This window comes from Oncorhynchus kisutch, linkage group LG15 (genome assembly GCF_002021735.2).
Source record: "Oncorhynchus kisutch isolate 150728-3 linkage group LG15, Okis_V2, whole genome shotgun sequence".
Lineage (NCBI taxonomy): Eukaryota > Metazoa > Chordata > Actinopteri > Salmoniformes > Salmonidae > Oncorhynchus > Oncorhynchus kisutch.
The window spans coordinates 72,617,671-72,630,140 of NC_034188.2; the positions used below are offsets into that span (position 1 = coordinate 72,617,671).

Genomic DNA, 12,470 nt, shown 5'->3' on the forward strand with positions numbered 1-12,470 from the left:
GAGAAGTAGAGAGAGAGATCAGCTGGGTCCAGTACACTCCTGGAGCAGACAGACAGACAGACATAATCAGAGTGGAGCCAGCTTTTCAACAGGTGTTGTTTTTATAGACTCCTATCCTAATCTCCTTTGGTACACTGATCTGAAAACACAGGGTGGATGAAAGAAAGGTGGTTGATAACTACTGGGATTTTTATTTCGAAGATATGAATTCATATTTTCTTCAAATAAAATGTTTGCCCTTTCCTAGAGTCATTCATTTCTAAATAAAGATTTGACTTATTATCTTTGTGAAGTCGTCCCAGTCACCCCCACTTTACAATAACAACCTCTCCCTCGCCCACCACAAGTAATCATTCCCAACCATTGTAGAACTAAGATTCTTCGGTCAAAAGTCCGGTCGCAACATGCATGAATGCACATGAATAATCTAACTAAGAGTATCAATGGATAAACACTCAATGCAAGACAAAATATCCTCTTTTCCCATAGGAGGAGATTAGCTACACTGCCATGTGCTGCTAGTTTTAGAGCCCTTGGCTTAAGCGTATAGATAGCCAAAGGAATTAAAATTTAACCTGAGAAGCCGAATTCCATCTGGGCTGTACCCAGTTGAGCACATGACACAAGCTCTCTATGCCAGGGCAAAGCCAATTTACTCCACATTTCACAGCTGCACGCATCACTGCACGCATCACTGAGCACTTCGATGCATTTACTGCACTGGAGGGCACTCCAAGAGAGACGGTCCACTGATAACTAATAGCCCCCCACTGCAGGTTTCCTGCCCCGTATTTTGGCTCTGGTTTGGAACGGATAGCTATGCAGTTACTTATGGCTTTAACTAACTCCACAACATGAGTCAGACCTCCAACTTAGATGGTGTTGAAGGGAGCCACCACTGCTTCGGGATATCCCTGATCATGTGCCTGCCAGGCCAGCACTGGTGTTGGTCTGCTCACATGTAGCCTATATAATCCGTTTATATTTATTTATTCATTTTATTTCACCTTTATTTAACCAGGTAGGCAAGTTGAGAACAAATTCTCATTTACAATTGCGACCTGGCCAAGATAAAGCAAAGCAGTTCGACACATACGACAACACAGAGTTACACATGGAGTAAATAATACAGTAGAAATTAAGTCTATATACAATGTGAGCAAATGAGGTGAGATAAGGGAGGTAAAGGCAAAAAAAGGCCATGGTGGCAAAGTAAATACAATATAGCAAGTAAAACACTGGAATGGTAGATGTGCATTGGAAGAAAGTGCAAAGTAAAGATAGAAATAATGGGGTGCAAAGGAGCAAAATAAATAAATACAGGAGGGGGAGAGGTAGTTGTTTGGGCTAAATTATATATGGGCTATGTACAGGTGCAGTAATCTGTGAGCTGCTCTGACACCTGGTGCTTAAAACTAGTGAGGGAGATAAGTGTTTCCAGTTTCAGAGATTTTTGTAGTTCGTTCCAGTCATTGGCAGCAGAGAACTGGAAGGAGAGGCGGCCAAAGGAAGAATTGGTTTTGGGGGTGACCAGAGAGATATACCTGTTGGAGCGCGTGCTACAAGTGGGTGCTGCTATGGTGACCAGCGAGCTGAGATAAGAGGGGACTTTCCCTAGCAGGGTCTTGTAGATGACCTGGAGCCAGTGGGTTTGGCGACGAGTATGAAGCGAGGGCCAGCCAACGAGAGCGTACAGGTCGCAGTGATGGGTAGTATATGGGGCTTTGGTGACAAAACGGATGGCACTGTGATAGACTGCATCCAATTTATTGAGTAGGGTATTGGAGGCTATTTTGTAAATGACATCGCCGAAGTCGAGGATCGGTAGGATGGTCAGTTTTACAAGGGTATGTTTGGCAGCATGAGTGAAGGATGCTTTGTTGCGAAGTAGGAAGCCAATTCTAGATTTAACTTTGGATTGGAGATGTTTGATGTGGGTCTGGAAGGAGAGTTTACAGTCTAACCAGACACCTAGGTATTTGTAGTTGTCTACATATTCTAAGTCAGAACCGTCCAGAGTAGTGATGTTGGACGGGCGGACAGGTGCAGGCAGCGATCGGTTGAAGAGCATGCATTTAGTTTTACTTGTATTTAAGAGCAATTGGAGGCCACAGAAGGAGAGTTGTATGGCATTGAAGCTTGTCTGGAGGGTTGTTAACACAGTGTCCAAAGAAGGGCCAGAAGTATACAGAATGGTGTTGTCTGCGTAGAGGTGGATCAGAGACTCACCAGCAGCAAGAGCGACATCATTGATGTATACAGAGAAGAGAGTCAGTCCAAGAATTGAACCCTGTGGCACCCCCATAGAGACTGCCATAGGCCCGGACAACAGGCCCCCCGATTTGACACACTGAACTCTATCAGAGAAGTAGTTGGTGAACCAGGCGAGGCAATCATTTGAGAAACCAAGGCTATCGAATCTGCCGATGAGGATGTGGTGATTGACAGAGTCGAAAGCCTTGGCCAGGTCAATGAATACCACTACACAGTATTGTTTCTTATCGATGGCGGTTAAGATATCGTTTAGGACCTTGAGCGTGGCTGAGGTGCACCCATGACCAGCTCTGAAACCAGATTGCATAGCGGAGAAGGTATGGTGGGATTCGAAATGGTCGGTAATCTGTTTGTTGACTTAGCTTTCGAAGACCTTAGAAAGGCAGGGTAGGATAGATATAGGTCTGTAGCAGTTTGGGTCAAGAGTGTCCCCCCCTTTGAAGAGGGGGATGACCGCAGCTGCTTTCCAATCTTTGGGATATTCAGACGACACGAAAGAGAGGTTGAACAGGCTAGTAATAGGGGTTGCAACAATTTCAGCAGATAATTTTAGAAAGAAAGGGTCCATATATAGAGATATATAGAGACTTTTTAGAATAAATAAATAAAATAAACACTACCATTCCTTGAACACCTGGTCGGAAAACTGTGATATTCCAATGATTAATTAATCCAATGATTAACACCAACAGAAAATCCTTACATTGCTGACGTTTGCCTGATCAGACTAAACCTCCCACCAAGCTTTATAAACACCCTCCTCATTATGAAGCTGTATTTTCAAGATTAATATTTAGTACTGAAATACATTAAAAACACATTGGACTGAGTCTGAGTGCAACTTTGTTTTTAAAATAAGAGGCCTTGAGTGCTCAGCTGGATGGGTCTCTGGGAGGGAGGGGCAAGCTCCTGAAAACCTTTGTGCCTTTAGCGAGTACAGCGCTATAAATATACAGGCGGGCAGCAGTGGTGCAGATTAAAATCAGACAATGAGCAACAGAAAGTGATTTTGAGGAAAGGTCAGGCTAAGATTACAGAGGCGGTCTGGTGTTGCTGGGGATGCACGGAACAGGGGGAGCAGGAAAAGTTGGAGGGGGAAGACGGTGACCCTGACCAATGGTGTGTGCAAGAAAGACTATAACAAGCAGAATTCATTACCCTCCAACTCCAAACATAAGCCCAGCTAGAAATACTGTATATGCCCAGACCCAAAATAACCCTTTATCCCTTAACTGTTTTCAGATCTGATGGAAACTGATGGGAGTAAGCAATAGGGTGGAATGTTCTCTAATGCCACTGGAAGACTAGGTGGGGCCAACAACATATTACTTAAATACAGTTGAAGTCGGAAATTTACATACACTTAGGTTGGAGTCATTAAAACTTGTTTTTCAACCACTCCACAAATTTCTTGTTAACAAACTATAGTTTATGCAAGTCGGTTAGGACATCTACTTTGCACATAACAAGTAATTTTTCCAACAATTGTTTAAGGTACAGATTATTTCACTTATAATTCACTGTATCACAATTCCAGTGGGTCAGAAGTTTACATACACTAAGTTGACAGTGCCTTTAAACAACTTGTAAAATTCCAGAAAATTATGTCATGGCCTTAGAAGCTTCTGATAGGCAAATTGACATAATTTGAGTCAATTGGAGGTGTACCTGTGGATGTATTTCAAGGCCTACCTTCAAACTCAGTGGCTCTTTTCTTTTGATTTTTCTATGATGTCAAGCAATCAGCCAAGACCTCAGAAAATAAATTGTAGACCACAAGTCTGGTTGATCCTTGGGAGCAATTTCCAAACGCCTGAAGGTACCACATTCATCTGTACAAACAATAGTACGCAAGTATAACCACCATGGGACCACGCAGCCGTCATACCGCTCAGGCAGGAGACGCGTTCTGTCTCCTAGAGATGAATGTACTTGTGTGAAAAGTGCAAATCAATCCCAGAACAACAGCAAAGGTCCTTGTAAAGATGCTGGAGGAAACAGGTACAAAAGTATCTATATCCACAGTAAAACAAGTCCTATATAGACATAACCTGAAAGGCCGCTCAGCAAGGAAGAAGCCACTGCTCCAAAACCGGCATAAAAAAAGCCAGACTACGGTTTGCAACTGCACATGGGACGAAGATTGTACTTTTCTGGTCTGATGAAATAAAAATAGAACTGTTTGGCCATAATGACCATCGTTATGTTTGGAGGAAAAAGGGGGAGGAATGCAAGCCGAAGAACACCATCCCAACCGTGAAGCACAGGGGGTGGCAGCATCATGTTGTGGGGGTGCTTTGCTGCAGGAGGGACTGGTGCAATTCACAAAATAAATGTAATCACGAGGAACAAAAATGATGTGTATATATTGAAGCAACATCTCAAGACATCAGTCAGGAAGTTAAATGGGTCGCAAATGGGTCTTCCTAATGGACAATGACCCCAAGCATACTTCCAAAGTTGTGGCAAAATGGCTTAAGGACAACAAAGTCAATGTATCAGAGTTGCCATCACAAAGCCCTGACCTCAATCCCATAGAAATATTTGTGGGCAGAACTGAAAAAGTGTGTGCGAGAAAGGAGGCCGAACAAACCTGACTCAGTTACACCAGCTCTGTCAGGAGGAATGTGGGAACTTTTTGTGGGAAGCTTGTGGAAGGCTACACGAAACGTTTGATCCAAGTTAAACAGTTTAAAGGCAATGCTACCAAATACTAATTGAGTGTATGTAAACTTCTGACCCACTGGGAATGTGATGAAAGAAATAAAAGCTGAAATAAATCACTCTCTACTATTATTCTGACATTTCACATTCTTAAAATAAAGTGGTGATCCTAACTGACCTAAGACAGGGAATTTTTACTCTGATTAAATGTATTTGGCTAAGGTGTATGTAAACGTCGGACTTCAACTGTACCTAATAGAGTGATTCCATGGCAGCGGAAAATATTTTTGGTCTCAGATTGTTCTGGCAATTCTCACATAGAAACTTTATTGGGAGGAAGCATGTTTGAAATGCTTATTACATTTGTATCACAAATTATTTTTGAGAAAATCCTGATGAAAGTGGCCATTTTAGGCCCTTTTTAGACCTATACATGCCTCCTGTAAGACCGTATGATTTGTGAACCATACATGATACAGACAACATATTAGTGTCATTATACTCCTTATAGTGTGCTTTAACATATGGAGTAATGTCTAGATTCTGAAATATACACTTTCACAGTCATTTATTCAACATTAAAAATATGAATATCTCAAAACCACCCTTTTAGGTTTAGTTAATTTTAAGACATATTGTTCGTAACAATATACTCTACAAGTACATCACATTTCCAGAGAGGACTTTGCTAATTCTGAAGTTCTGATCATTGAGCACCACCAACACAGTTAATGGTAAATGGATTCAAAGGGAACTCCCTCTGCTGGTGATTTACTGAATGTTCCATCCTAAAGGAGGGCTGTGATTGGTTAATGACCTATAATGTCAATTTCTATCAATAAAATAATTTAAAGTATCAGAGCCCACTCTGGAAATATTATGTGTTTTGAAGAGTATTTTGTTCCAAACTCGAAAATGGTAGATTTGAGATACTCATATTAATTGTTTTAATGTTGAATAAATTACTGTGAAAATGTGTATTTCAGAATCTAAACATACTCCATTATGTTAGCGCACACTATAAGAATAATAAAGATACCAAGATGTTGTCTGTATCATGTATGGTACACGGATCATAAGGTCTTACAGGAGGCATGTACACTGAGTGTACAAAACACGTTCCTAATATTGAGTTGCACCCCGCTTTGCCCTCAGAACAGCCTCAATTAGTCAGGACAAGTACTCTACATGGTGTTGAAAGCATTCCACAGGTATGCTGGCCCATGTTGACTAATATGCTTCCCACAGTTGAGTCAAGTTGGCTGGATGTCCTTTGGCTGGTGGACCATTTTTGATACACACAGGAAACTGTAGTGTGGAAAACCCAGCCGTGTTGTAGTTCTTGACACACAGAAACTGGTGCTCCTGGCTTCTACTACCATACCCCGTTCAAAGGCACTTAAATCTTCTGTCTTGCCCATTCACCCTTTCAATGGCACACACACGCAATCCATGTCTCAAGGATTAAAAATCCTTTAACCTGTTCCTCCCCTTCATCTACGCTGATTGAAGTGGATTTAACAGGTGACAACAGTAAGGGATCATAGCTTTCAACTGGATTCACCTGGTCAGTCTATGTCATGGAAAGATTAGTTCATAATGTTTTGTACACTCAGTGTATAGGTCTAAAAGGGCCTAAAATGCCCACTTTCATGATGATACAAATGTAAAAAGCATTTCAAACATACTTCCTCCCAATAAAGTTTCTAGGTAAGAATTGCCCGAAAACTCAGATACAAAAAAATTATTCAGCTCCCGCTGGCGTGGAATCACCCTATATGGCCCCTTGAGATGTACAGTAGGAGTAGTATAGGTATATTAATGGGTTGTTTTTAGAGTGGAGAAAAGAAAATGGCAGGTAGAGTTTGACTGAGGTGGTCCATGAGATGACTGATCACTGACAAACAGGACACTTGCTGAGTGATAACAGTGCTGCAGTAATACTGTAGTAGTAATTACGATGTTATTGCACTGGTAGCAACATCAAGGCCCCTCGGAATCCACATGTGCTCTGTACTTTGAAGACGTGAAGAACGCAATGTGGTTCTATAGGCCAACTAATGTATTTCCAAAACTAAGGCACTTGAACATGGCCAGGTTGGGAGCCTTGGCCCCTTGAAGAGAGCCCAGAAACAGATGAAAGCCTAATCCCAAGTCTTAAAAACAGCTTATGGTTAAATCTGGGGATGTTACCCCCAGGACAGGTCCCTGGATCAGAGAGCTGTGCATCAAAAGCTATTTACCCCCCCACCTTCACACTCACATTTTTTTCACCTCAACCTTGGAAATTGGATATGCTTCATAAGCTACTAAACAGTACATAAACATACCTAGATTTTGAGTAGGGGGATATAGGGGAGGTGAGTTCAGTCTCACTTCTGAAGATTTTTGGCCTGTGATTCCACCTAATGGGAACCAAAATGTTGAATAACTGTAACTGTTACTGACATAATCACAACATAGGCCTACATATTGATTCATACCTAACTTTGCAGCCTACTACTACACAAGGTCAGGTCACGTGCACACGGCCTCCTTAGAGAGAGCGCATGGCATCACACATTCATCCAGTAGGTAGGTAAACATATTTGTAACACTTACCAGACCACCCCAAAAGCTCCATAGCCGATGGGTCTGTCGGGCTCTATGTCCAACTGCGGCTGTAAGTGGTGCGAGTGTTGATGATGGTGGTGGTGAGCTTTGACAGCCGCAGCTTGAACTTGGGCAGGTGCCGCTGCCGCTGCCGGGCCGGGGGCTTGTCCAGGAGCTGGCGAGGGAAAGTATGGTTGTTGCTGGCTCGGGTTCAGCATTACCGCGGCTGCCGCTGCAGCTGCTGCTGTAGAAGCGTGTTGTTGTACAGGGTGGACAGCGGCGGCAGAGCCGGGGTGTTGCAAGTGATGCTGGCCCGGGTGGTGATGGTGGTGGAGATGGGGAGGTGGGAGATGCGGTAGTTGGTGGTGATGGTGCGGGTGATGGGCAGCAACTGCCGAGGCGCCACCGTTGTATGCAGCCATCATTTTTGCGGCATTGGCAGCCGTTGTTCCGCACAAAGCCATTCACTCAATAACAATAAAAAAGAAAGGAAAGGAGGGATATAGGTGAAAATGCGCCTTTTATTTTACGCGAAAATAATATCCCAGGTGAAGGCAGGCTATAGGATTGGGCAGATGGAGTTTAACTGGTCATTGGTTGTGACCCGATGCATACAATCAACAAAACCAACTTGAAAAGGTTTGAATTAAATAAACATGTCAGCTATAATTCTGAGATCAACCTCACTCTCCCTGAAAGCTTTATCATTACACGGATCTGACCTACTTCTCGTAATTACATTTTCTTCCGCATGCACCGATAGCAGATAGGCCACTAAACTATTGCAATAATTAAAATGTAAATGAAGTATATTTTGTTAACATTTTTAAATAAAAAATGCGACAGAAAAGAACCCGCACCCCCCACAATAAATAAATTATCCACGGCCCTAGGTCTCCCTCATGTTGGAAGTGGCGTCCCCCTCTCCACTGACGAAACTCGGTCAATTTCCCCTTCTTGATATTAAAAGGGAAACCGATATGTATCACATGGGAAATAGCACAGCATTCATCTTTCATTACTCAAGTTTGCCATATTGTCTGGTCCAGCACCGCCGTTGTTCCCACCGCCTGTGCTGCATGCAGTTTGCAGAAGTTATTCGGGTTTAGGTCGAGCTACCGTTGTTTGCTTGATAGCCACTTGTAGTAGGCGTTGCAAGAACAGTATGGGAGACTTCAAATGTTCCGCATATAACAACAATTCCAATATTATGTAGCAGTAGACTGACTGCAAGAACAAATAGACCCAAGCAAAGCGAGAACGCTACCGAGATGTGATACAATGTTGCCGTTTACGATGTCTTGTAGAAATAGGCTACGGACCGTTGTCCTCCCTCAGATGTCACAATTCCCGCAACCCCAGACTCCAGAAATCCGAATCATGTTGATAAAATTAGCTATATTTTTTTCTGGATAACGAGGAAAACAAATTCTTCCGACAGCACAGTCAACTTATTTTCCCCATTGGATCCCGTGTGTTCAGCTTGTTCCGCACACTATCTCCCTACGCAGCACACACATAAATCCATTAAAGGAAAATATGAATAAAAACAAAAAATATCCAAAAGTCCCTTGTATTTAGAAAACAAGCAGCCAGTGTCGACTCCCTCCAGCCGGATGGTGCTGTCAGGACCTAGGAAACATGCACAGCCAGAGAACCCAACCACTCAGTGATGGAAGGCTGTGGCTCCAATCAGAAGACGAGTTTGACGTTTTTTATGTTTTTTAGCCAATCAGTTGCATCCAGATAGCAACCGAGGATTTACCACAAAAGTCAAGGCCTGTGGACACTTGAAACTACCGCCATTGTGGAGACCTAGACTTGTAGGTCGCAGTGAAATATGAATAGAACAGTTGAACCCGAATGGAGAACACGGGCTCCAGTTGCTCGTACAAATTACACGAGGAGCGCGACCCAATCATTATCCGCTCAACAAGAACGTTATCTTTTACGCACAGTGATAGACATAAGATGTAACCAGTAACTGCTTACGTCTCTTCATATATTGCAAGGGTTTTGAAAATTGCATTCAGTAGCCTAGCCTATATGCTATCTATACACATGCCGAAAAATATTGATTTATTGTATAGCCTACATGTTGTTATTATAGACACTTGGTAACAGTGTTACCCATCAAAATCACGATCACACAACTTTAGCAAATGCGTTATCGACTGCCTGTTCAGGCTATTAATGATTTATAAACGAACTAGGCAAATAATTAACTTTCTAAAAACATTTTATAGGTTGAAAACCCTTTTACACGCCCATCAAAAACGGTACCTTAATGCAGTGTTAGTTCTATCATAATCATTCCTAAAAGACAATAGCATAACAACAAATAAAATGTCATTTTTGTTGCCCCTCTCTGAGGTGGTGTAACTATCACATCCCTGCAGAAAGATCCAGGTACATTGCTTTGAGAGATTGTGAACATCATGGTCTGACAAGTGCAGGTGGGCAGCCATAGACACCTGCAGTCCAAGTAAATATGTCAAACATATCTCATTAAATATTGCCACTAATTAGTGTCTGGGGAGAAGGCTACTATAGTCTCTCTCCTCTCTGTGTCTGGGGAGTATATTTACCATAGTCTCTCTCTGTGTCGGTTTACTATAGTCTCTCTCTCGCTCTGTGTCTGGGGAGTATGTTTACTATAGTCTCTCTCTGTGTCGGTTTACTATAGTCTCTCTCTCGCTCTGTGTCTGGGGAGTATGTTTACTATAGTCTCTCTCCTCTCTGTGTCTGGGGAGTATGTTTACTATAGTCTCTCTCTGTGTCGGTTTACTATAGTCTCTCTCTCGCTCTGTGTCTGGGGAGTATGTTTACTATAGTCTCTCTCTCTCGCTCTCTCTGTGTCTGGGGAGTATGTTTACTATAGTCTCTCTCTGTGTCGGTTTACTCTAGTCTCTCTCTCGCTCTGTGTCTGGGGAGTATGTATACTATAGTCTTTCTCTGTGTCTGGGGAGTATGTTTACTATAGTCTCTCTGTGTCGGTTTACTATAGTCTCTCTCTGTGTCTGGGGAGTATGTTTACTATAGTCTCTCTCTCTCTCTCTCTGTGTCTGGGGAGTATGTTTACTATAGTCTCTCTCTGTGTCGGTTTACTATAGTCTCTCTCTGTGTCTGGGGAGTATGTTTACTATAGTCTCTCTCTCTCTCTCTGTGTCTGGGGAGTATGTTTACTATAGTCTCTCTCTGTGTTGGTTTACTATAGTCTCTCTCTGTGTCTGGGGAGTATGTTTACTATAGTCTCTCTCTGTGTCGGTTTACTATAGTCTCTCTCTGTGTCTCTCTTTTATGGACACCGGGAAAATAATCTAAAACCGAGAAAGTAGCAACCCGGAAAGTTAGCAACTCAAGATTTCAGTTTGTTTACATGGCTAAAGTGTCATTAGGCCTATTGCTAAATGAAGGCCAGGAGTTAAGTATCTCCCACATCAATACAGGGCCTCTATGTCATACATTATTTGATCTTCTAATTCTCACCTCACAAAAGTCTGGACAGATCTCAATTGAATGAGAAAGGTATTACATAATCATTGAAAATCTGGCTCCAGCTATATTTTTACTGTGGGGATGTCCTCTGTCCTCTACAGCACAGCAGAGTGACCCAGCTATGGCGACTCTAATGGGGAGCAATCACCCAATTAGTTTGCAACATGGGCGGACAGTGCTGCTGGAGGCACAGGACAAGAGGGGAGGGGGTCACAGCACAGGAATGCTGAGGGGAATGTGCCTGGCAGAGAGGAGGCTACCATAGTTTGTAATTGGAGCAGAAAACAGATAAGCAGCACGCACATCATGATAAAAATTTAATATTGGGGAAGATGGCGAAAGGAGACACAAATACACCTCATTGTTGACCAGTCCAAAAAATAAAAATAAAAAATCAACTTTCAGTTATATTACTGTTGATTTGGGGCATTAGGTAATGCCGCTCTCATTTAGACTTACCACACACAGCTCTGCCAAAATGTTACAATTGTGAAAAGTGGTGATGTACTCTACTTTTTAAAAAGGCACTGTACAGATGCTGTATCTTAATTTGATCACTCTGTTGTTGCTGAAAAAAATTGCCTTGTGACTTACATAAATTCTCTCACTTGCTCAAATGCTAAAGCACCATACAGAATAAATGTCCTATTACTGTAGGTCCTACAACTGCAACAATCAAATGTACAAAAATGTATCTGAAATGTTGTTTTATATAGCTTAATAACACAAGATATATATTGGTCTCTACTACGACATACAAGTGTATCCGAAATGCATCCGTAGCTTACACCCAAACTATAGCTTCTTGTAGCCTATCAAAATGAATTTCCCATCAGAAATTATCACCTTCTTTTATTTATCACCTTCTTTTGTTTTACTCCTGCAATGAAACTGGTAAAATTAAGATCCATTTAGATTTTTCACCTAGTCGGCCCGGGGGTTCGAACCAGAAACCTTTCGGTTCCTGGGCCAAAGCTCTTATTAACCGCTAGGCTACCTGCCGATCCCACACGTGTATATCAATAAACAAGATATAACATTATAAAATTCTATATACTACAAAGTAAAATATGTGCATTGCCATGAAGACTAGTGCCAACATTACCTTCAGAGTTAATGAGGTAGCTACAATGGGAGAGTTTCACTGTTCCCCTGTCTTCTCTGTGTCTCTCTCTGTGGAAGACAGGTCTATTTAAAGCAGCAGGTCATTTCCGTCCGAGTCTGTTTTTAGGAACTCGCTTTCTTAAGAGACTTCACAGGAGAGGAAATGAGATGTAAAACCCGGCCAAATTATGACAATTTCTATCACACTGGAAAATCAGTAGCTCCCGTAGCCCATTTCATTTATCGGCCGAGTTATTCACGATGCCACACTGAAAGTACATTTTTATGGGAAGTGGGGAAATGGTGGATGCTCATTAAGAGCAGGCTGTATGTGGAAA

At 42.2% G+C, this 12,470-nt stretch overlaps 1 protein-coding gene across 1 annotated transcript in view; it reads right to left on the reverse strand.

Annotated features, from left to right (window-relative positions):
• The window catches only part of LOC109905834 (serine/threonine-protein kinase NLK), a 163,772-nt gene extending 154,604 nt beyond the window's left edge, over positions 1-9,168 (reverse strand). Inside the window, exon 1 of the mRNA XM_020503463.2 lies at positions 7,540-9,168. Coding sequence (XP_020359052.1) covers positions 7,540-7,994 — 455 coding nt within the window. The 5' untranslated portion in view covers positions 7,995-9,168. The remainder of the gene's footprint in view (positions 1-7,539) is intronic.
• Positions 9,169-12,470: the final 3,302 nt, after the last annotated feature.